This window comes from Hyperolius riggenbachi, chromosome 3 (assembly GCF_040937935.1).
Source record: "Hyperolius riggenbachi isolate aHypRig1 chromosome 3, aHypRig1.pri, whole genome shotgun sequence".
Lineage (NCBI taxonomy): Eukaryota > Metazoa > Chordata > Amphibia > Anura > Hyperoliidae > Hyperolius > Hyperolius riggenbachi.
In genome coordinates this window covers 44,260,579-44,285,793 of record NC_090648.1, presented here as the reverse complement: position 1 = coordinate 44,285,793, position 25,215 = coordinate 44,260,579, and the positions used below count along the sequence as shown (strand labels likewise).

The window sequence follows — 25,215 nt, the reverse complement described above, 5'->3', positions numbered from 1 at the left end:
CCCGATGTCCGGCTTAAGTCCGTAGCCCTGCCCTCTAGCAGTAGAGAGAGCCTTCCCTGTGGCTGTGTGTGGCTGCCGCTCCCACCTCCAGCCTAACTATACTGGGGAACCTCTACCAGGCTACCTGTACTGGTGGCACCTATACCTAGCGACCAACAGTATATTGGGGGAACAGTTACCTGACTTCCTATACTGGGGACACCTATACCTCGCTAACATACTGAAGGCACCTATACCTAGCTACCTATGCTCGGGCACCTATAATTGGCTACCTATACTGGGGGAACCTATACCTGGCTACCTATATTGGGGACACCTATACCTGTTTACCTACACTGGGGCCCCCTATACCTGGCTACCTGTACTGGGGAACCTATACCTGGCTACCTATATTGGGGAATCTATACCTGGCTAGCTATATTGGGGACACCTATACCTATACTGTGGGCACATATACCTGGCTACCTATACTAGTGGCACCTATACCTAGCTACCTATACTGGAGGCACCTATACCTAGCTACCTATGCTTGGGCACCTATAATTGGTTGCCTATACTGGGGGAACCTATACCCAACTACCTATATTGGGGACACCTATACCTGGCTACCTGTACTGGAGACACCTATACTTGGCTACCTATATTGGGGAACCTATCCCTGGCTATCTATGCTGCGGCGCCCAAATTTCTACTCATTACCGCTATTTCAATGGGTACCTATGTAGAGGTGATCATTAGTTTAATAGCTTACCTAGCGATTAGGTAATTAGTGGCGCAAGGCAAGCTCTCTTATCCCGGGGCCCAATCACAGCGTAAATAGTACTAACTTATCTGTATGTATTGGGGATGTGGGAGGAAACCGAAGTGCCCAGAGGAAACCCACACAGACACAGGGAGAAAATACAAATTCCATGCAGATAGAGCCCTGGCTGGGAATACAAATAAGGAACCCAGCGCTGCAAGGCGAGAATGCTTTCCAATGAACGACTATACTACAATACTGCTTAAAGTCTGTCTGCATAAAAATTCAAATGAAAATAATAATAATAATAACAATAATCTGAACATTTATATAGCGCTTTTCTCCTGTCGTAACTCAAAGCGCTCAAGAGCTGCAGCCACTGGGACGCGCTCAAGAGGCCACCCTGCAGTGTTAGGGAGTCTTGCCTTGAACTCCTTACTGAATAGGTACTTGACCTAGCCAGGATTCGAATCCTGGTCTCCCATGTCAAAGGCAGAGCCCTTAACCAGTACACTGTCCACAAAATGACAGCATACTAAACAAAAATGGGAGCTGGCTCTTTCCTGCACAAAGGAACTACCATACTGCACTGTGATTTAAAAAACTATTCTTCATTCTAATCCCTCAGTAAAGATACACAAAAGCAAACAACGACTCATGTGACAATAGCACAGCACCTAGACATCAATAGCTGAAAGGCTGAAACCCTCCTATAATCTGGCTCATTGCCCAAAAAGAGACTATAAAAAACGCTGTGAAACCTCATAATGTAATGAATAACCACCTATTGATGGTAAAGTCAATATTATTTCAAGGCAGTCCACATGCAAGGTATGAGCGACACATAGACTGTCCCGGCAATGGTTGTGACCTGCTAAAGCCTAAGGCCGGCATCACACTGCAGATTGGCGTTAGCGGTGCAGTTTGGCCCGGGGGCCACATCACACCGCCAAAGACAGACCTTCCGGGATTACCGCGGCAGTATGCGGTAATCCCCGTCTGGCATCCAGCCAAGCAGGAAGAGACGCCCACTTCCAGTTGGCCAATCAACGACGTGCACGTAAGCGCATTGCTAAAATATGCTTCCGTGCATGCGCAACGCAAATAACTGCAGTGGGTTTTTTGAATACACGTGAATTACCATAGACTTACATGACTTCAGTAACTGCATAGTAATTATGCAAATGTAAAGCAGGAAGCAGACACGCGGTAGATTTATTGCAGGATTTATATCAGCTGTAACAAAGAACGTTTTAGCAGCTTTAATAAAGTTATCTCATTTGAGATAAGTGCCCTGCTTTTGCCCTCAGTCGGTTGAACTCTTTGCACTGTAAATTCTTGGAATGCTTTGATGTCTCTCTGCTAGCAGAGGATATAGAGACTGGAAGCAGAAGTCCTCTGATATTGTACCACACTGCCCCTAGTGACACGTGGCCATAAATACACAGTACAGAAGTACTAATTATTAGCAAAAAAAAAGGCCTGGAGCACTTGCAAGCCTCTAAATAAATTTGACTGCTAAAGGGTTAAAAGCTAAAAACAAATGCACCCAACTTGTATGATGGTATGCCAAGTTAGATGCATACAAATAGGTGTTTTTTTTTTGGGAACTGAGAGGACTTGCCGTTAAAGCAGATCCAAGATGAAAAACCTACTATGACACGTAACTTGTCTATATATCTTATCTAAAGTTTAGATAGTTTACACAGCAAATCAAGCTGCAAACAGCTTCCACAGTTTCACGTTTATGTGAGAAAACGCGGAAAAGCCGCCGCGGGTGCTCAGAGCAAGGCGGCTGATTCCGCGTCTAACGCGGCGGTTTGCACGCATAAGCCTACATCTGTCAGTATGGCTGAACGCGGAGAAACCGCCGCATGCTCTGATAGCGGTGCAGCTGGTTCCGCGTCCAGCACAGCGGATGCATAACAACACATGTTTGGTGTGGCTGGGACTGATAGTCCACACAGGTTCAGAAGGACGCGCACTGAGAGGCAGAGCTTTTATGACAGCCAGAAGGGTGTCAGCTGACCAAGCCGGTCAGCTGACAATTCTATCAGTTCCCATTGGTCCAGTACTTAGGGGAGGCGCTGGAGAGCGCTTTGGTATATATACTGGGTGCTGGTCATTTCTCTGGTGTCTGCCGTTGCGATCACTACGTGGAAGCACTCAGACCTTTTTGTCAGAATCTGTGTTATTCTCTAGACCAGTTCCAGGGTGTTGATGACCAAGGAGCTCACACCCAAGACTAGGAATACAGTGTATCATCTGTGTTATTCTCTAGACCAGTTCCAGGGTGTTGATGACCAAGGAGCTCACACCCAAGATTAGGAATACTGTGTATCATCTGTGTTATTCTCCAGACTAGTTCCAGGGTGTTGATGACTACGGAGCTCACATTCAAGACTAGGAATACTGTGTATTATCTGTGTTATTATTCAGACTAGTTCCAGGGTGTTGATGACTACGGAGCTCACACCCAAGACTAGGAAATAGCTTTACCATCTAGTTTTATTCAGACTAGTTCCAGGGTGTGGATGTACGGAGCTCACACCTAAGACTAGGCATTGTTGATTATTTGTTATGACCTTTTGCTTTCCTGACCACTCTCCTGATCTCTGATTTGGTACTTCGCTATATCTGATACTCTGTTGCCAAACCCTGCTTGCCTTAGGATTCTGTGTCTGTCTCCTGTCTCTATATCTGATCTGTCCGTGTGTTGCCGATCTGGCCTGTCCGACCTCGAGAGCTATCTCTCTCGTTAAGAGATAGTTCACAGTCTGTTAGTGACATCCCTCTATTGGTGTCACTCACACTCTAGTCCTTCCCACTCTCAGCCTGACTCCTCCCCTTGGGGAGCCTCAGGCCAGTGGAAGGAACCTGTTCTTTGGGCAGTACCCTTTACTGCCTTGCACCCTCTTTACGGGTGCTCTCCTCAAAGTATTACTGTTGCACCAAACACTCTTATTACTCAGGTGTCCAGAGGTTAGAGATATATCTGATTATCGGTGATACTGCAGATCATCAATAATCGGGTATATATCTGTATTCTCGGTGATACTGCAGATCACCGATAATCAGATCCTCTCTGAGTTACACCGATTGTTACAGTTTAATTATTGCTGTGATACAATGAGGGCAGCCATGTTTTTTTTGTCACATTACACACAGGCAAGCTGCTCTATATCTCCACCTCTCAGCTCACTCTCCTCTCCTGCTCCCTCCTCCCCTCTGCCTCTGAAATCTCTGGCTAGTAACCTCCTCCTCCTCCTGCCCAGACTGAGCTCCCATAAGCCCTTGCTACATGGAGTGCCAAGGCACTATGAGCTGTGGGCGAGGCTTGTTTAGTTTATAGGGAATAAGAGTATTAAAAACAAAAAAAAAATATTTGGCTTGAGGAATGCCCTATAAACTATATGTAAGGAACACAATTATGCAATGAGTAAAAGTTTATTTCGGATCCACTTTAAGAGTGAACCTGCAGTGTCCCATCCCCTCTTTATTAGATAAGCCCTCTGATAATGACATGGGACGGAGGCCGCATGGTGATTGGCTGGCTGCACGCCACTTGCAAACTGGATAGGAAGTGGAGAGGACCTATATCGCAGGTAATGTATAACTCTATTCCCCCCCCCCCCTCCCAATTCATGCCTTGCAGAACTGTGGTCACAAGACCGAAACTCAGTCTTGAGCTTGTATGTTCTCCACATACCTATTTGGCTTCTCCACCCCATTAAAGGATTTCTTCCAACATTGGCCTTAAAGCAAACCTGAAGTGAAAGTAAACTTATTTGACAATGAATTGTAAGAGCAATAGTCATGATAAATATACCTTTTCTGGAGTCTCATATTCTTATTTTCAATTTAAGGGCTTAAATTCTATTTATTTCTCTCCTCACACTTCCTCCCCATCCACACCTCACCACCCCCCGCCCATACATTTCAATAGACGATATCAATTAATGTAAAAATACCACTCAACAATATGTACATTACTCTGAGGACACTTTATTTATCTCTGTCTTTTCAGTGTGTACTCCTATTTGTTATTGCCTGAGGAAGTGGGAATATACCAGCGAAACGCGTTGCATGGTTGTCTGGAGTATATAAATAAACCTGTTGTTAAAAAGCTGGCAGTATCTTGTCTACTTCAAGGAGACGAGTCCACCACCACCTCCTGAGGAATTTTAAACTTTTCAGTACCTTTTATCCTGCTGGCGCCTCTGTTCACTCTTATATTACCAATATCCACCCCTGGTGGAGGGGTCGTTCCCCATCTCTTTTTTTCCTGATCTACAGAGAGCGACTTTTAATCCTGAGTGAGGACAGGTCTAATCTCCTCACTTGCCTGTACAGTGGTTACCTAGGAGGTAACCCACTTTTGTGAGTATATACACTATATACTTTTCAATTCCAACCCATTGTTTTGCTTACTACACTATATTGGGCTCTCGGTGTCCCCACTTTTGTTTATATGTCGGTGTGAGGTAGCTCCCACACAAAGAAATAATGACTTTTTGAACTCTTCTGCATTATCGTGTCATCAGAAGGGGAATGCAGTTATTTAGGACTAGTTGGGCCCACCACCACCTCTGTTGCCCAGGGCCGGTTTAAGCAACAATGGGGCCTCAGGGCAAAATAAACCTAACCCCCCCCCCCCCAACATATACCCCGGAACAAAAATCGGCATTAGGGGACCTTTGTTGCAGCTGGTATGGTCAGGGTGTGAAGTCCCAATCGGTCGGAGCTCCACATTCTGGCTATCCCAGCCTGCATGGGGGACAAGGGGTTAAAAAGTTTCAGGAGGGGGGGCCCCACATAATTTTTTTTTTTTTTTTTTAAATTCCCACACTCTAAACATAAAAAAAAAATGGAAAAATAGGAAAACATGCCAGGGATCTTCATACAGCCATATTGCGGCTGTATAGCGATCCCTGGCCAAAGCGCTGCGGCTGCGTATGGACCCCCTGTAAACCCTGTCAGGAAATTTATTGCGCTTTCATTTGATGCATGTAAAATTACACTACCGTTAGGTTTGCTACTAAAAGTGACATTTACCGCATTTAAAAGTATACTTTTTTCCTTCGAAACTTTAAAATCGATGTTCTCAAAAACTAAAAGGTCTTTTTGAAAAATTGTTTTTTCCTCTTATTCCTAATGATCTCCTTAACATATCCTGCAAATTTAGGGTTTCTAGCATTTAAGGTGGATTTGCTACCAACCATTAAATTCGGCAGGTTTTTAAATGTGTATTTTTTTTCCTTTTAAACTTTAAAATCGATTTTCTCAAAAACTATAAGGCCGATTTGAAAAAAATGTTTTCCTCTTGTAGCCACTGGGGGCCCCTACAAGCTCTGGGGCCCTGGGGCAGCTGCCTCCTCTACCTCTATGGTAGCGCCGGCCCTGCTGTTGCCATACAATACAGTGTCGCCGCTAATGGGAATCTTACATGCAATGAGGGTATCAGTGTGTTAATGATGAAAAAATGGCAGCGGTTTTGCACAAATGAATCTGCGGTCTTGGCCGACAACCAGGTGAAAGAAGCTGATTGTCAGTTAAAGGGAATTGCATGAGTTGTGCGAAAGAAATCAGGAGTGCTAGAATTTTCTATCACGCTTCTGGAAAATGCATATTACCTCCACTTCCCTGCTGTTTATAGAAAAGCATTATGGACATTTTACGCAATTCTACATTTTTTTGGTATTGTGGCCCCTGCCTTAGGCTGTGATTGTGTTTTGCGTTTGCATTTTTGAAGTGGCATTTGCGCTTTTAAAGGAAACATGAGATCAGTAGGAAGCAAGATTTTATACTTTCCCGGGGCTTCCCCCAGCCCCATGAGCACAGACACGTCCCTCGTCGTCCTCCTGAGTGCCTCCGTTCTCCTGGTATCTGTCCCGGTAACTGGGTCAGTCATGCCAATTGGCTCTTCTGCACATGTGCGGAGGGGCCTCGGATGCGCGGAAGAGCCAACTGACGTGACTGAGCCAGTTACCGGGGGTGATTACAGCTGAACAGAGGCACGCGGGAGGACAGCGAGGGACTCAGACAAGCTCATGGGGCTTGAGGAAGCCCCGGGTAAGTATTAATCTTGCTTCATACTGATCTCAGGTACACTTTAAGATGGTGCTACCGTGTTAGGCTGAATTTGATACAGAAACCCACTTATCAGAAATTGTCTTCAGTATATGAGGTTTAGCTAGTTAGTACTTTGACTATATTGCACCAGCAGCATTATAAATACAAAGTTGTTTTTAGTTTTTTGTGGATCCGCTTAAATGGCCTTTTGTCAGGACACATGTCACATGTCAGTTCAGGTACGCTTGAAGTTTGCGTACGTTAAAAAAGGGCGCCGGGAAAAAAGGGCGCAGGGTTTTAAACGATAAGCATGAATAACGTTTAAAAAAAATTGTGCTATATTTCGTTTAAAAATAATGTTTTATAAAGTTATAAATCATTAAATAATGTGTATGAAATCGGCAATTGTAAAAACGTTAATCTTCCCTGTTTAAAAAGTGAAATTTATAATAACGTTTTAGAAAACATTAATAAGAATGTTACTAAAGCTATATCTAACCCTACTCTCACACAGAACCCTCTCTGTGCCTATCCCTAACCCCTAGACCCCCCTGGTGGTGCCTAAACCTAACCACCCCCCTAGAGGTGCCTAACCCTAAGACCCCCCTGGTGGTGCCTAAACCTAAGACCCCCCTGGTGGTGCCTAAACCTAAGACCCCCCTGGTGGTGCCTAAACCTAAGACCCCCCTGTTGGTGCCTAAACCTAAGACCCCCCCTGGTGGTGCCTAAACCTAAGACCCTCCTGGTGGTGCCTAAACCTAAGACCCCCTGTGATAAGCATTAATAACGTTTTAAAAAATATTGTGCGGTTTTTCCGTTTAAAAATAATGTTTTTTAAAAAAAATGTTTACAATTTTTCGTTTAAAAATAATGTTTTAAAAAATATTGTACTGTTTTTTGTTTAAAAATAATGTGTAAAAAATTATAAATCATTAAAGAGACACTGAAGCGAAAAAAAAATGATGATATTATGATTTGTATGTGTAGTACAGCTAAGAAAAAAAACATTAAGATCAGATGCATCAGTCTAAAGGCCCATACACACGTCGGATTTTTCTGAACGACGGGTCGTTTGAACGTCCCGTCGTTCAGTCGTTCGCACGTGGAATCAGACGTGTGTACGGACTATCGTTCGCGTGATAAAGACTGGTTTGGAAACCAGTCTTATCACCCGAACGATAGTCTGTACACACGTCGGATTTGGCGTGCGAACGACTGAACGACGGAACGTTCAAACGACGGGTCGTTCAGAAAAATCCGACGTGTGTATGGGCCTTAATTGTTTCCAGTGCAGGAAGAGTTGAGAAACTCCAGTTGTTATCTCTATGCAAAAAAGCTATTAAGCTCTCTGACCAACTTGGTCCTGGAGAGGGCTGTTATCTGACTTTTATTATCTCAACTGTAATTGAACTGTTTACTTTTCCTCTAGCAGAGGAGAGTTTATTACTTCACAGACTGCTCTGAAAGAATCATTTTGAATGCTGAGTGTTGTGTAATCTGGACATATTATAGAGTGATGCAATGTTAGAAAAAACACTATATACCTGAAAATAAAAATATGAGAATATTTTCTTTGCTGCTAATCTTCTAGTAATTATTCATAGTACACAACCAATTCATTATATCATATTTTTTTTTTCGCTTGAGTGTCTCTTTAAATAATGTGTAATCATGAGAAGCAGTTATAAAACATTAAAAATCTCCGGGCGCCGCTTTTAAAACGTTATTTTTCTCCGGCGCCCTTTTTTCCTGTTGGGTGCCCATTAAACGATATTTATTATGGGAGTGAATGGCGGCGCCCTTTTTGTCCACCTGCCTCATGCGCCCAAATTTCCTGCTTCCTGAAGTTCAAGTTACACCAAAACTGGAATAACCTTTTGAAGAGCTGAAAGGCAAAGCAATGAGCAATGAGAGACGGCACAGAGAAGGCTAAATGGGAAAGCAGTTATAATGTACTCACCGTTTGGGGAAGTGGATGCCCAGCAGCTGTATGGTGAGCGCGATGGCCATTAGAAGAACCAGGCCAAATCCCATGACTTGTATCCTGCAGACATGAGCCAGCCTCATTCTCCTGCAGAAGACAATAAGCGTGTGTGAGATCTCCGATCACAGCATACCACATACCATTACAGGACCCTCATGACAGGCTGCTGCGGTGACTGGAGGCTGCTGCAGATGTGTAACCGCAGAGCAGTACCCTGAAGGCAGCTGACATAACGCAATCGTTCAGCTCTGTCATCAGTTGAGTATTTTGTTGAGCAGCTTATCTGGCAATAAACTCTCAGATAAACACGAGTGTCACGATTTACTTTCTTGCCGAGTGATAAGTGGCTGGCTTTAGTGCCAAGGAAGGCTTCTTGCCAGGAGATCTCAGAAGAGACCAATGAGTTGTGGTTTGTGGGACTTGTGGCCACATAACTCTTTATTCACAAATAAGAGGCTGTGAATCAGGTGATCTATCTTAATTTTTAAACATAGTAAGAGTAAACCGTATTCTAAGCCCAACTGCAGCCTAGGCGTCGTTGTACTTAGAGACTGTATGGTGACCGTGGCCCTATCCACTGCCAGAAAGTGTCAAGATAGAATAGAGCAGCCACATTAGCCACCCACCAGGTCACCCCTGAAGTGTGGATGGTATTATTTGTCTCAGGCAGGGATGGTCGTAGTCAGCCAACTTCGCTACGCTGGAACTACGCGTAGTTTTACGCAATTACGCTTCGCCAAACTACGGCTTCGAAATCAAATATTCGCTTCGAATGCATTTTGTAGACTACGCAGTAAAATACGCAATTACGCGTAGTGCGATGCGTAGTGTATGCGGTTGGTTATGCCCGTATGCAGAACATTTTACACATTAATTCCTTTGTAAATGCTTATATCAGGAACTCTTCTATGCGTACATTCCCCTTTCCAATGCGTAAATTTGTAAGCATACAATCGCACGGGGAAAATTAGACGCGAGTAACGCATTCGTAGTTCACTACGCAATACACATGTTAGCTACGCATAGTGGGCGTAAGCTACGTGTAGCAGTACTTCGCTAGGCGTAAATTCGTAAGCGTAGTTTTGAAACTTCACAGACAAACTACGATGCGTAGATGCGAACTTTCGATGCGTAAATTTGCACTGGCGTAGTTTCTGCTCATCCCTGGTCTCAGGACATCTTTCTTCCACGGTTGGGTGGCACTTGCTCAGTGGTTGGGAGCATATGGTAAGAGGTTGGGTAGCACTTCGTGAGCAGTTGTGGGGTACTTGGTGAGCGGGTGAGTGGCACTTGGTGAGACGTTTAGTGGCACATGGTGAGAGGTTAGAGGGAACTTGGTGAGTGGTTGGGAGGCACTTAGTAAGAGGTTATGTGGCACTTGGTGAGTGGTTGGATGGCACTTTGTAAGAGGTTGGGGGGCACTTGATTAGTAGTTGTGGGGTACTTGGTGAGCAGGAGAGTGGAACATGGTGAGAGGTTTGGGGGAATATAGTGAGAAGTTGGGTGGCACTAGATGAGAGGTTGGGTGGCACTTGTTGAGAGGGTGGGTGGCACTTGGTGAGCAGTTGGGTGATACTTGGTGAGAGGGTGGGTGGCACTTGGTGAGCAGTTGGGTGGCACTTGGTGAGCTGTTGGGTGGCATTTGGTGAGCTGTTGGGTGGTACTAGATGAGAGGTTGGGTGGCACTTGGTGAGCAGTTGGGTGGCACTTGGTGAGAGGTTGGGGGGCACTTGGTGAGAGGTTGGGGGGCACTTGGTGAGCTGTTGGGTGGCATTTGATGATGGATGATTGGCACTTGGTGAGCTGTTGGGTGGAACTTAATGACCAGTTGTGGGGCACATGGTAAGAGGTTGAGTAATACTTAGTGAGATTTTCAGAAGAGGTCAGGGGTGTAGAGAGAATTCATAGTGTTATGGAGCGGAAGGCTGACAACATTATGTTGTGAAGCTGGGCTTAGAAAATAAGGATACTTATAAAAAGGAAAGGGGGGGTTGCTTACTTGGAAGGGCTGGCTTCCTGGAAATGTCACATAGACACATACCTAGGACAGCTAGACATGGAATAGGGATCCATCTGAAAATGGCGCCTGAGAATAATGGCGCACGGGGTTGCTGCTAATTCGTTTGCCGCTTATCGCTATTTAACGTTAAAGCCTTATTGTTATTTAACATTAAAGCCTTATTGTTATTTAGCGTTAAAGCCTTATCGTTATTTAGCGTTAACACACAGAACCCTCTCTGTACCTATCCCTAACCCCTAAACCCCCCCTGGTGGTGCCTAACCCTAACCCCCCCCCCCCCCGGTTGGTGCCTAACCCTAAGACCCCCCTGGTGGTGCCTAACCCTAACCACCCCCCTGGTGGTGCATAACCCTAACCACCCCCCTGGTGGTGCCTAACCCTAACCACCCCCCCAGTGGTGCCTAACCCTTACCACCCCCCAATGGTACCTAACCCTAACCTTGACAGTGTTACATTAAATCCATTCCCCGTTTTTCAGATAAATAACGTCTGCGTTTGGCTTATGCAGGGCGCTATTGATAAAAAACGTTACTGTGGGCAATAACGTCTGCTGTTTGGCAAATGAACGGCACTATTGATAAATAACGTTAGTGTGTGCCGTTTTTCTTCTTTTTTCCCTGTGCGCCATTATTATGCAGTACTAACGATAAATAGCGATAAGCGTATCTATTTATTGCGGCGCCATCTTTATGCATAGGCGCTGTGCGCCATTATTCACTGATCCGATGGAATAGCGGTAGCTACACACTGCAAATGGAAAAGGAAGGCTGCAAATGAGGAGCACATGGAGGTGGGGCTGCTGCACATGGATGGGAGGAGGGGCTGCTGCACATAGATGTTACACATGGAGGAGGGGCTGCTGCACATGGATGTTACACATGGAGGAGGGGCTGCTGCACATGGATGGGAGGAGGGGCTGCTGCACATGGATGTTACACATGGAGGAGGGGCTGCTGCACATGGATGTTACACATGGAGGAGGGGCTGCTGCACACGGATGTTACACATGGAGGAGGGGCTGCTGCACGTGGATGTTACACATGGAGGAGGGGCTGCTGCACATGGATGTTACACATGGAGGAGGGGCTGCTGCACATGGATGTTACACATGGAGGAGGGGCTGCTGCACATGGATGTTACACATGGAGGAGGGGCTGCTGCACATGGATGTTACACATAGAGGAGGGGCTGCTGCACATGGATGTTACACATGGAGGAGGGGCTGCTGCACATGGATGTTACACATGGAGGAGGGGCTGCTGCACACGGATGTTACACATGGAGGAGGGGCTGCTGCACATGGATGTTACACATGGAGGAGGGGCTGCTGCACATGGATGTTACACATGGAGGAGGGGCTGCTGCACATGGATGTTACACATGGAGGAGGGGCTGCGGCACATGGATGGGAGGAGGGGCTGCTGCACATGGATGTTACACATGGAGGAGGGGCTGCTGCACATGGATGTTACACATGGAGGAGGGGCTGCTGCACATGGATGTTACACATGGAGGAGGGGCTGCTGCACATGGATGTTACACATGGAGGAGGGGCTGCTGCACATGGATGTTACACATGGAGGAGGGGCTGCGGCACATGGATGGGAGGAGGGGCTGCTGCACATGGATGTTACACATGGAGGAGGGGCTGCTGCACATGGATGTTACACATGGAGGAGGGGCTGCTGCACATGGATGCTACACATGGAGGAGGGGCTGCTGCACATGGATGTTACACATGGAGGAGGGGCTGCTGCACATGGATGTTACACATGGAGGAGGGGCTGCTGCACATGGATGGGAGGAGGGGCTGCGGCACATGGATGTTACACATGGAGGAGGGGCTGCTGCACATGGATGTTACACATGGAGGAGGGGCTGCTGCACATGGACGTTACACATGGAGGAGGGGCTGCTGCACATGGATGTTACACATGGAGGAGGGGCTGCTGCACATGGATGGGAGGAGGGGCTGCTGCACATGGATGTTACACATGGAGGAGGGGCTGCTGCACATGGATGTTACACATGGAGGAGGGGCTGCTGCACATGGATGGGAGGAGGGGCTGCTGCACATGAATGGGAGCAGGGGCTGCTGGACATGGATGTTACACATGGAGGAGGGGCTGCTGCACACGGATGTTACACATGGAGGAGGGGGCTACACACAGAATAGGAGGGGATACAACACCCTGAAGGAAAGCCGCAAGAACATTGGCCTAAGCATGGAAAAAGTATACATGTGTTTATTGCTGTGGTGCTCACAATAGGGTGGATCCAAACAAATGTTGGCAATGTTCACTCAGTTTTAGTGGCTTTGCAAAGCTGCCTATAAGTGACATTGCCGTAAGCAGGCTCCAAAACCCCCAAAAAGTATTATGGAATGCAAACCAGAGGTCTGGGGCCTCTGGGGTTAATAGTAAGTTATTTCATGCTGGTGGTTCTCCTGGATAAGTGACGTGACAGTTGGGAGAAGTCTGGCCTTTCTGTCATGTAGTTTAGGCCTCAGGCCTGTGCCGTCTCTTATTCACCTTTATAAATCCTTCGTCACCCTGGTGTCCAGCGCTGTCACCCTTCCTTCCTCCTCTCACTGCTCTGTCTGTCTGTTCCCTCCATCCCCCCATCCCTCGCCCTGCGCTGGATCTGCTCTGCATGGTGCCTGCTGGGACTAGTCAGCTGCAGGCTAAGACATTTCACTTCCCCTGCCAGGATGACTTAATTAGGAGGGGTGGAGGCTCACGTCACCGGCTGCAGGAGCTCATTCAGGGAAAGTATTTGGAAACAGAACAGAGAGGTATTTAAAGGAAACTGGGCTGAAAGCGATTTGCCTGTAAAATGATAGTCGAGCCGCATCGGGGGTGCGGTGAGCTGCTGGTAGGCTTATGCTACGTACACACTTGCGATAACGATCGTTTGCAAGGAACGATAATTGAAAGACGAACGATACGGCAACGATAGGATGCAGCGATCATCATACACATTTTAACGATCGTTCTCGCAGAAAAGAACGATCAGAAGGAAATGTTGCGTACATATTTATATAAAATTAAAAAAAACCACTGACATGGAGTTACAATACATACAAATATATGACTGTTAACTTGAAAACAAAGTTGAATTGAAATGAGCAATGTAACAATCTTTACCTCCGCACTACAAAGGAAGTACTGTAGCTGGGCAGAATTCAACGCAGGCGCATTGGACCTTGTAACGATCGTTCTCTGCCGATGTCTGTACACACTATAGTTTTGTAACGATTGTCGGTAGCTACGATCCGTTAGGTTGGATATTTCCATCTTCCCGATGTCGTTCTTTTGTTGTTCGTGTTAATGATCATTGGCAAAACTTTTTCCCCCGATTGTCGGCCGAACGATCGTTAATGAGTGGTTTCAAACGTCCGTAGTCGCCAGTGTGTACGCAGCATTAGTATCGTTCATCTACTGTAAATCTCTGCACGAGGAGTTGGATACTGACTTACAGAGAACCTGTAACAAAAAAAAGTTTTCCTGTGGGGTACTCTCCTCGGGAGGGGGAAGCCTCAGGGTCTCAATGAGGCCTCCCTATCCCAGTAGCTGCAGGCAATCCAGCTCTGGCTCCCCCGAAGTCTCCTGCAATCCACACTCGACAAGCCTGACAAGGCTTGCTATATTTACCTTGCCTGGCTCCAGCGGGTGGCGCTGTTGTGGCTCTCAGCATAGAGATAGGCAGAAATAGCTGATCTCTGTCGGGTCTGCTCTACTACGCAGGAACAGGAGACTTGCGCCTGCGCAGTAGAGTGCCCCGACAGCAATCGGCTATTTCCGCCTATCTCTGAGCGGAGAGCGGATACTGCGCCTGCGCTGGAGCCGGGAAGGTAAATATTTACATCCCCGCTGTTCGGAGGGCCAGAGTGAGACCGCCGTGGGACACAGGAGGACGGGAGAAGCCTCAATAGGATCCGGAGGCTTCCCCCACCTGAGGTGAGTACCCCCCAGGGGAACTTTTTGTCGTTACAGGTTTTCTTTAAATGGGAATCGTTACAAGAAAAAAAATAAGCCAGATACTTACCTAAGGAGAGGTAAGTATCTGGCTTATTTGTACATTGTTGTATTGCTATGTACAGTAGCTCCACCATACATCTCAGCACTGGCTGTTTATTATGCAGAATTCTTCTCCCAGAGCATCTTGCAAGACCAGATGTTATTACGGTCGACTTTGAAAAATACCATTATTATTTAAACTTTCCTTATAAAACGGTAACATACAATGCAGCGCTGTACAATAGATGGGGGAGGCATTACAGCATTAAACAAACATCCCAGAGTGATACACCTGCCTGCCAGCAGTAAAGATGTCACCACCTGTGATGAATTTCAGAATGTAAATCCGGGAAGTAAAGTTTTTACAATTGGCAAACATGACTAAATCATGCATAAAGTAATATTGTAAAGATTAAGCAATTTTATTCATGACTTTATATTCAGTAATAGTTCCTCTTTAAGAGGACCTGCTATGAGGAAAGATATGAGGAGTGAGGGGGTCATCCTCACGTGGGAGGGAAGCAGTTAAGGGAGGGACTGGATGTTGCTCTCCTTAACGAGGTGACTAAGGATGGAGAAAGTTACTCATTGACGAGTTTAACTGCGAAACGACAGGCAGCGTGCGGCAGGGTTGTGTTGCGACAGATTTTTATTAAGACCCGTTAACCTCCCCCTTTCCTACTTCACAGATGTCAGCCAACAAGAAGCTCTCACCGTGCCCCTCGACCCCATCAAGTGCTCCTTCTCAGCACAGCGGCCTTCTCTAATAGAGATCTCATCTTCTATGAGGACACTTGAGGGATTGTTACACCACAAATGTATCTAAAGCCATTTTCACAATGGCCTCTCTTGCACATACAGTTATTGGCCTCAATTCTGGTAGGGTTTTCAAACAAATTACCTCATGTACGGTAATTTACCTCATGAGGTAATGACATTTAACAATTCTGGTAGGTTTTAGTCATGTTTTACCTCATGCGGTAAATTTTAGTCAGGAATTACCGCAATTTGGCCTCAATTCTGGTAGCTATGTGAGGAAAATATTGTTTTGTAGGTAAAATACTTCATGAGGTATTTTCCTTTTTTTTAGCAATTCTGAAAGATGTTTCTGCATTTCCGAACATGAGGTACCGTAAATACATAACGTGTGGTAATTTAACATGAGGTATTTTAGCGGTAAGCATGCAGTAAAGAAATAATAGTAGTCTTTAAAGAGACGCTGAAGCGAAAAAAAAAATATATGATATAATGAATTGGTTGTGTACTGTGAATAATTACTAAAAGATTAGTAGCAAAGAAAATATTCTCATATTTTTATCTTCAGGTATATAGTGTTTTTTCTAACATTGCATCATTCTAATATGTGCAGATTACACAACACTCAGCATTCAAAATGATTCTTCCAGAGCAGTCTGTGAACTAATGACCTCTCCTCTAGCAGAGAAACAGTAAATAGTTCAATAACACTTGAGATAATAAAAGTCAGATAACAGCCCTCTCCACGACTTTGAAAGTCGTAGAGCTTAATGGCTTTTTTGTATAGAGATAACAACTGGAGTTTCTCAACTCTTCCTGTACTGGAAACAATTACACTGATGTATCTGATCTTAATGTTTTATTTCTTAGCTGTACTATACATACAAATCATAATATCATAATTTTTTTTTCGCTTCAGTGTCTCTTTAATTGTCTTCCATAAGTTAGGATAGTCTTTGGAAGATTTTTTTTTTTGAAGTGGGGAAGGTGTATTTGATTATGTACCAACTTATGAAAAGTATATTTATAGGCATCCCTTCTAAAAAAAAATTCCAGTAAATAGCTGGAGTTTTATTTCTACTATTCTTTTCTATAACACAAACTGATTAGGAACAACACTAAAACAGAGATAGGAACTCCATCAAAAACTGAAAAATGCATACAAATTGACTTTACCACCAGGTACAGGCAGGTCTAAAACTGATCGGTAAATGATGTGCTAACATGCCCCCTAACTTCCATGAGAATAGAGTTCCTCATAATTTACCTCATGAGGTAAAACATGACTAAAACCTACCAGAATTGCTAAATGTCCTTACCTCATGAGGTAAATTACCTCACATGAGGTAATTTGTTTGATAACCCTACCAGAATGGAGTAATTTGTGAGGTAATTTGCATTCATTTTACCGAAAATCTCTATTCTCATGGAAGTTAGGAGGCATGTTGGCACATCATTTACCAATCAGTTTAAGACCTGCCTGTACCTGGTGGACAAGTTAATTTGTATTCATTTTGCAGTTTTTAGTGGAGTTCCTATTGCCGTTTTAGTCGAATTCATATTCAGGTTGTGTAATAGAAACGAATATTAGAAATAAAGCTCCAAATATTTACTGGATATTTGTTTTATAAGGAATGCGTATAAAAACACTTTACATAGCTTTCTACATAATCAAGTACACCTTCCCCCTCATTAAAAAAAAAAAATCTTCCAAAGACTATCCTAAGTAACTCATAGAAGACAATTTAAGACTACTATTATTTATTATTTTTTGCATCTGTTTGATTGCTGAGTGTGGATTTGAGCTGTATAAGTGGTGCACATGAGGTGATAAGTCATTTAAATGCAGCCCATGTGGTGAGCGCTGGCTTTATTCTCTGCTGTCCATATTGAATGTAAGTTACACATTTCTGCTTAGCTGCTGCCAGGGTAAGGACATATGCTTCTAACTTAGGTCAGACAGTGTAGGACAGGGGTCTCAAACTCAATTTACCTGGGGGCCGCAGGAGGCAAAGTCAGGATGAGGGTGGGCCGCATAAGGGATTTCACAAAAAAAGTCAATCAGCAGCTATCCGCCCCGCCAATCCTAACCCCCCCCCCCCCCCCCCCCCCCGTCCCTTGCACTGATTTTTATTTCAATTATTTTGCCTATTTTACCTTATAGTTCACTTCAGTGCTCCCATTACAAGTAATCCGCTGTGTCGCCGCCGCAAAACGAGGGCTGTAGAGCCCCCAAATCGCCCGGGGGCAATCCGCCGGCATTTCCTGGAAGGGGCAGAGCTTTCAGCTTCAGCTCTGCCGCTCCTGACGTCAATCGTGCCACATTACCGCCTCTCCCCGCCCCTCTCTGTGAAGGAAGAGTGAGAGGGGCGGGCAGAGGCGGCGATGCGTCGCGATTGACGTCAGGAGGGGCAGAGCTGAAGCTGAAAGCTCTTCCCCTTTCCAGGAAATGCCGGCGGATTGCCCCCTGGGCGATTTGGGGGCTCTGCAGCCCTCGTTTAGCGGTGAGGATGCGGCGGATTACTTGGGAGCACTGAAGCGAACTATAAGGAAGCTTTTGCCGGCGCCGGCCACAAAATATTGTATCGAGGGCCGCAAATGGCCCGCGGGCCGCGAGTTTGAGACCCCTGGTGTAGGACATCTGCTTCGGAGAATTACCTGAATGTTGGTGCAGATGTCTAGTAGATTGTATTTTGCATGCAAACTATAATTGAAGCTAAACTTTCTCCATAAACCGTGCATTTTAGTCCAGGAGGGGCGGTGTACGCCACAGCGATTAACCATTCAATTGTAGTATTAGGTCAGGGATGCGCAGCCTTTTACCTGTATTTGTTTCCATAATTTTGTAACTACCAGGCTAGCAGCACCCATTGTGCTTTCCTGTTTGCATGGTAAGTATTTAGTTATGCATATGTTTTGCATCTGTTTGATTGCTGAGTGTGTATTTGAGCTGTGTAAGTGGTACACGTGAGGTGATAAGTCATTCAACTGCAGCCCATGTGTTGAGCGCTGGCTTTATTCTCAGCTACTATTATTTATATGCTGCATGCTTACCGCTGAAATACCGCACGTTTTACAGCGCTTTATGCATTTACTGCATGTTTTACCTCATGTTCGGAAATGCAGAAAAATCTTTCAGACTTGCTAAAAAAAAGGAAAATACCGCATACAAAAAAAATATTTACCTCATTTAAAGTAGCTATCAGAATTGAGGCCATTTTATCTGAACCACGTAGTTATTAGCGATGCTTGTCCTGGGGTAAGGTTTGTCTTTCGGTCATTAGCAATATAATAAGGACCCTGATTCATTGAAGGCTGGTAAAATTACTGTAACAGGCATTGCGCAAATAGCGCAACCCCCGGTATGTATACAACACTCAAAAAACCTTGACCTTTCCTGCAGATTAGGGGGGGAGGGGGTTGTCTCTGTAGTTTCAGCACTGGGCACAGACAGGGTTGCCGAATCATCCCTTTAAAGCGGACCTGAACTCAGAACTTCCACGCTGCTCTAAAAGATAAGCAACAGCATAATAACCTTTAAAGAAAATCATTTCTTTGTTAGAGCTGATGCAACTCCTGCAACAAATCTGCAGTGTGTTTACTTTCTGCTTTCAAGGAAGGAGACATAGGGTTAACATCCTGTGTTTACAAATTAGGCAGCCTGCTGACACAGCTGAGAAGTCCAATTACACTTGTGATTAGTCACAGAGGAGGGGGAGTTAAAGGCTCATACACACACTCAACAAAAGTCTTTTAAATGGAGGATTATCGAACAACTTGAAGAAGTTGGACAACTTTTGTCAAGTAAAAGACATGCAGATGACAAGGCGTTATCACTGATAAGAGGCGACCGGCGACTGATAAGATGCAGCTCAAGTCAATCCAACAGTTGGATTGACTTGAGCTGCGTCTTATCAGTCGTTGGTCGCCTCTTATCAGTGATAACGTCTTGTCGCTTGCACATCTTTTACTTGACAAAAGTTGTCCAACTTCTTCAAGTTGTTTGATAATCGTGCATTTAAAGAGAACCCGAGGTGAGATTCTGACATCAATATTAGGACACAGAGGCACATTCTGCATACAATGCCCAGCCCCTGTGTCCTTATAGTGCGCCTCCAGGCCCCCCTGAGCTCTTCTGTCCCTCAATATAAAAGCCGCCAGGCTAGCGACACATAGATTGTCGCTAGTCGGCTGTTTACCTTTCTGCTGCCATACACTTCCTCCAATCGGCTTACAGAGGCGGGGAGGGAAGGGACACAGGCGAGGAGCCGCGCTATAGAGGAGGTGGGGGAGCGGAGCTGAGTGGCAGCAGAAAGGTAAACAGCCAGCTGCGTGTCGCTAGCCTGGCGGTTTTTATATTGGGGGACAGCAGAGCACAGGGGGGGGGGGAGCACACAGAGGCTGGGCATTGTATGCCAAATGTGCCTCTGTGTCCTAATATTGATGTCAGAAACCCACCTCGGGTTCTCTTTAAAAGACTTTTGTTGAGCGTGTGTATGAGCCTTTACACAGGCTAAACTCTCTAAATACATACAGGGTGCATTTCTGTTTTTTTCTTCTGTCCTGTGCAAAAGTTCAGGTCCACTTTAAGGACATCTCAGGTATACTTTAAAGGGATGAGATGGCGACGCTGGGTGCAGAGGACTTTAATGATCAGTTATATATGATGATAATGCGATAGACATCTCCTATAGAATAAACAATCGGACTATGAGAGAGACTAACTACAGAGCAAATTTTAAATATACAGAAAACACTAATTATAAGCTTCAATAATGATAGCTATATGAGCTGTGCTGACTCTGCATGACGGCTCCACTGAAGACAATATAGAGGGCGCCACTGACTCAGCACTGAGCTGGTTGTCAATGCAGTGCATAGCAGCTTGCTGAAAATGTTAAAGAGGCCCTGTAGTGACATATAGTAGAATGCAGTACATTATTCAGGATACCCATGTTTATGTTAATTTTCCTGGTTTCAGCATCAGAAACACTTCTTATATCTCTAGATTGCTGTATGTTGGTATGTAGCCCCACCCTTCCACTAAGGCTTAGCCTAGGCTGTTTAGCTGTGTGGAATGCTCCTTCCAGAGTGCTATTCTACCCTATGGCAGTGTTCTCACTGCCGCGATTGGCGCCGATCGCGGGCGTTTTGCGATTAGCTCCAAACGCAAACGTGTTACCTGCAGCAGTTTTGAGGCGATTCTGGAGCGATCGCGATAGACTGCTATTAAAGAGCTGACTGCGATCGCTTTGAAAACGCAGGAGTGTCCAGTGATTAATCACCCGCTCTAATTGCTAGCGTTTGGCGATTTGTAAGTGTGAATGGGCCCTTAAGGTGTTACCAACTGTTACCAGACCATGACCAACCAGGGGACACTACTTGTGTGGGGACCGTGACCATGCTGGGGACACTATTTGCCAAGGACCATGACCATGCTGGGGACACTACTTGCCAAGGACCATGACCATGCTGGGGACACTACTTGCCAAGGACCGTGACCATGCTGGGGACACTACTTGCCAAGGACCGTGACCATGCTGGGGACACTACTTGCCAAGGACCGTGACTATGCTGGGGACACTACTTGCCAAGGACCATGACCATGCTGGGGACACTACTTGCCAAGGACCGTGACCATGCTGGGGACACTACTTGCCAAGGACCGTGATCATGCTGGGGACACTACTTGCCAAGGACCGTGACCATGCTGGGAACACTACTTGCCAAGGACCATGACTGTGCTAGGGACACTACTTGCCAAGGACCATGACTGTGCTAGGGACACTACTTGCCAAGGAACGTGACCATGCTGGGGACACTACTTGCCAAGGACCATGACTGTGCTGGGGACACTATCTGTGGGGGACCATGGCCATGCTGGGGACACTACTTGCCAAGGACCGTGACTATGCTGGGGACACTACTTGCCAAGGACCATGACTGTGCTGGGGACACTATCTGCAGGGGGACCATGGCCATGCTGGGGACACTACTTGCCAAGGACCATGCCTGTGCTGGGGACACTATCTGTGGGGGACCATGGCCATGCTGGGGACACTACTTGCCAAGGACCATGACTGTGCTGGGGACACTATCTGTGGGGGACCATAACATTGTTTGGGAGAATACTTTTGGTGAGACATGGTCATATTGGGAAAAATACTTTGGGGTGGGAATTGCTAGTCTGGAGCAATGCTTGTGGGGGCAGTTGACAATACTGTAACAATACTTGTGGTGGGTCGTGGCCATGCTGTGGGACAATAATTGTAAGGGCAGTGAAACGTGGAAATACGTGGTATAATATTTGTAGCTTAGCATGGCCATACAGGAAACAATATTTGTAAGGAGAACATGGCATACTTCTTAGGGAAAATAAAATAGACATTATTGGTCATCTTATACTTAAGAGAACGCATTTTCCAAAGTTAAAGGACCAAAAGTTAAGGGGTCGATTTATACTTGAAGTTGACTTCATTTCACATATGGACGGTCGTTGCTAAGAGCACCTGAGTTAGAGCTGGTGCACATCTAGAGAGCGTCAGAGCACTTTTAAAAACGTCGTCGCTTAAAAGCGAAAAGCGCTTGGCTAATGTACGGTATTTGTACAGTATTTGTGAATGGGATGGATCACACCAGTGATGAACTTTTTCCCCAAACGAAACTCGGGTCCTGCAGCATTTCTGCTGATTTCTGAGGTGATTCAGCCTCAAAGCTAAGTATAGGATAGTGAAAAATCACTCTGAAAAGCGCTCGATCAGAGCAATTTTCCAATCGTTTTTGTTACAGAAGCTGTTCAGTTACAGTTCTAAAACAACAGCAAAAAATAAAAAACGCTACACCGAAACGCTCCAAAAATCGCTAGGCATGCTTAGAAAACCGCTAGGTACATGCCTAGAATCGCCTAGGAAAATCACTTCAAAAAGCGCTGAGCGTTTGCAATTACGGTAGGGCTTTTTGGCGTGCACTGGCCCTTAGACAGCTGCACAGTTCAGATATATTTGCATAAGACCCAAAACTGGCAACACCTGTGCTCTACAAAAAAACTGTTTGCCTGTTGCCTCCCTGTACCAGTTGGAGCCTGTCCTATAAGTATTAGTTCTTGATTTCTGCCAACTTTGTGATTCACATAAAAAGAGACTGCTACCTAAATACAGTGTGCGAGGTGTCTGCTCCACACCTGTATTCACCCATATTCACACCTTTTATAACAAGTAGACATCTCAAGAGTCCAGCTAACACCAAAGCTACCTTTATCCAGAAAAGAGGACCCTTTACTCCTATATATAAAGCCAGAGCCGCTGGCCATTTTAGCCTTGCTGCTTGCTAAGACTGGGTGCCCACTATAGAACACAAATTGCAATCACTTAGCGTTCTTGCAAGCCTTTGTACAGCCATTTTAGCGCAATTTCCGGCGTTTTTCAAAGTGATTTTTTTTTTAGTGCTTGCATTTGCAGAGCGATCTCTCTCTCTCTCTCTCTCATCTCTCTCTCTCTCTCTCTCTCTCTCTCTCTCTCTCTCTCTCTCTCTCTCTCTCTCTCTCTCTCTCTCTCTCTCTCTCTCTCTCTCTCTCTATATATATATATATATATATATATATTATTATTATTATTATTATTATTATTATAATTTTTTTTTTTTTTTTTTTTTTTTTTGCTCGGGTAGCGAAATTGCTACAAAATAGATTTTGCGCATATTCTGTTTTGTTTAAAATAATTTTTCAGCACCAAAGTACCAAAAAGTATATGCAATCCCACTGGCAAAATTGTATTCTCTTGCTTGCTGGGGGCCTGAAGGAAACACGAGGTGAAAATAAACTGCTGAGATAAACAATTGTATCTTATCACCTACTCCTAAAAATGAACCTTTTTTTTTAGATATTGACAGTTTTAGTTTATAGCTACTTTTTTACTGTTTCATTGTCTCTGCTCAATGATACAGTCATTGAAGCATGCCAGAGCTCAAATCTATGAACTATTGAACCTCTTTATCTTTTTCCTGCTCTCAAAAGCCATTTTCTGCCAGGAAAGTGTTTTATGGCTGTAATTTCTTATCAGTGAGGGTTACGCTATAGTCCAACCCAGTCCCGGCCCGAAGAGAAACTGTCACTGGCATACATGATTCTTAACTCTTTCAGGCAGAGAAAGAAAAAAGGAACACATCATAGTTATTTGTGTACCTGGCACTTTACATACACATGTCTATCTCATCATGTCACATGTCACCTGAACCCGTGTAGCCTGTACAAGGCATTGTATTTATAATGTGGGAAACATCGCCTAAGGGAGAACTTGGGAGAAAAAGTGAATTGCATATGGGCCCATGTGTTTTATTATTATTACTTAATACTCTTATTAACTTGTTTGTAAAACATTCCAGAGACTTAGATGGGCGATATTTTAATTGATGATCATTGGTTATTCTGCATCATGTGATGCTGACAATCCTGCAGTATCACAAGTGATTGCTCTGGCTAGGGATGCTTATTACAGGACAAGCTTCAGTCATTGATGAATGCACCAAGGGCATACAGATGACCAACTGTGTGGCTGCAAAACCGGGGTCTAGAGGTGACATAGAGGGGGACACTGAGGGGACAGGGGAGCAGAGGGGACGCAGAGGGGTACACTTGAGGCACAGGGGAGAATAGAGGAGGTACAGGGGACAGACATAGCACAGTGTTTTCAACTTATGGACAGATTGAGGTTTAAGAACGAACCTACAGTCTCCTTGATCGGTAACCGAGGACTTTCTGTAGAGGAGAAGATAGAAGATAGAAGATTAGGGGTAGATTTCAAGTAAAACTAATTGTATGATCAAGAAGTTTTAAATCAGGATGATACCATTTATTGGCTAACTAAAAGTAATTATATGATGGATTTTAGCTTTAGTTATTGCTGGCATTTAGGGCCCATCCCTGAGATCCGGGAGGCTGGAAACAGATATAGAGATAGAAGACCAGGAGCTTCTGAGGTAAACAAGTTCCCACAAGTGCTGATTATACACAGATCACCCCCTCTGATCTCCCTTCATCTTTCATCTGTTCCCCAACACATGACAGCCAGCACATCAATCAGACCCCGGCCAGAGATGAGGAGTGCAGAGATACTACCCAGACAGGAGAGAGACAGGGAGAGAGAAAGAGAGAGATAGGCATGATGGAAGGAGTTTGTATGTTCTCCCCGTGTCTGTGTGGGTTTCCTCTGGGTGCTCTGCCTTCCTCCCACATCCCAAAAACATACAGATAAAGTTAATTGGCTTCCCTCTAAAACTGTCTCTTGATAGATAAAAATATAGACATATAGATAGATAGATGGATAGATAGATAGATAGATAGATAGATAGATAGATAGATAGATAGATAGATAGATAGATAGATAGATAGGATATACAGACAGATAGATAGTCAGATAGATAGATAGATAGATAGATAGATAGATAGATAGATAGATAGATAGATAGATAGATAGATAGATAGATAGATAGATAGATAGATAGATAGATAGATAGATAGATAGATAGATAGATAGATAGATAGATAGATAGATAGAATATACAGACAGTCAGATAGATAGATAGTCAGATAGATAGATAGATAGATAGATAGATAGATAGATAGATA

General features: G+C 44.9%; 1 protein-coding gene across 3 annotated transcripts in view; it reads right to left on the bottom strand.

Annotated features, from left to right (window-relative positions):
- The window catches only part of GAL3ST4 (galactose-3-O-sulfotransferase 4), a 62,626-nt gene that overhangs the window by 26,562 nt on the left and 10,849 nt on the right, over positions 1-25,215 (bottom strand). For all 3 annotated transcript variants that reach the window (XR_011030141.1, XM_068274061.1, XM_068274060.1), the window contains exon 2: positions 8,775-8,885. Coding sequence is in view for 2 of the 3 variants with exons in the window: in XM_068274060.1 (XP_068130161.1) it covers positions 8,775-8,885 (111 nt within the window). In the remaining variant the exon portion in view is untranslated. The remainder of the gene's footprint in view (positions 1-8,774; positions 8,886-25,215) is intronic.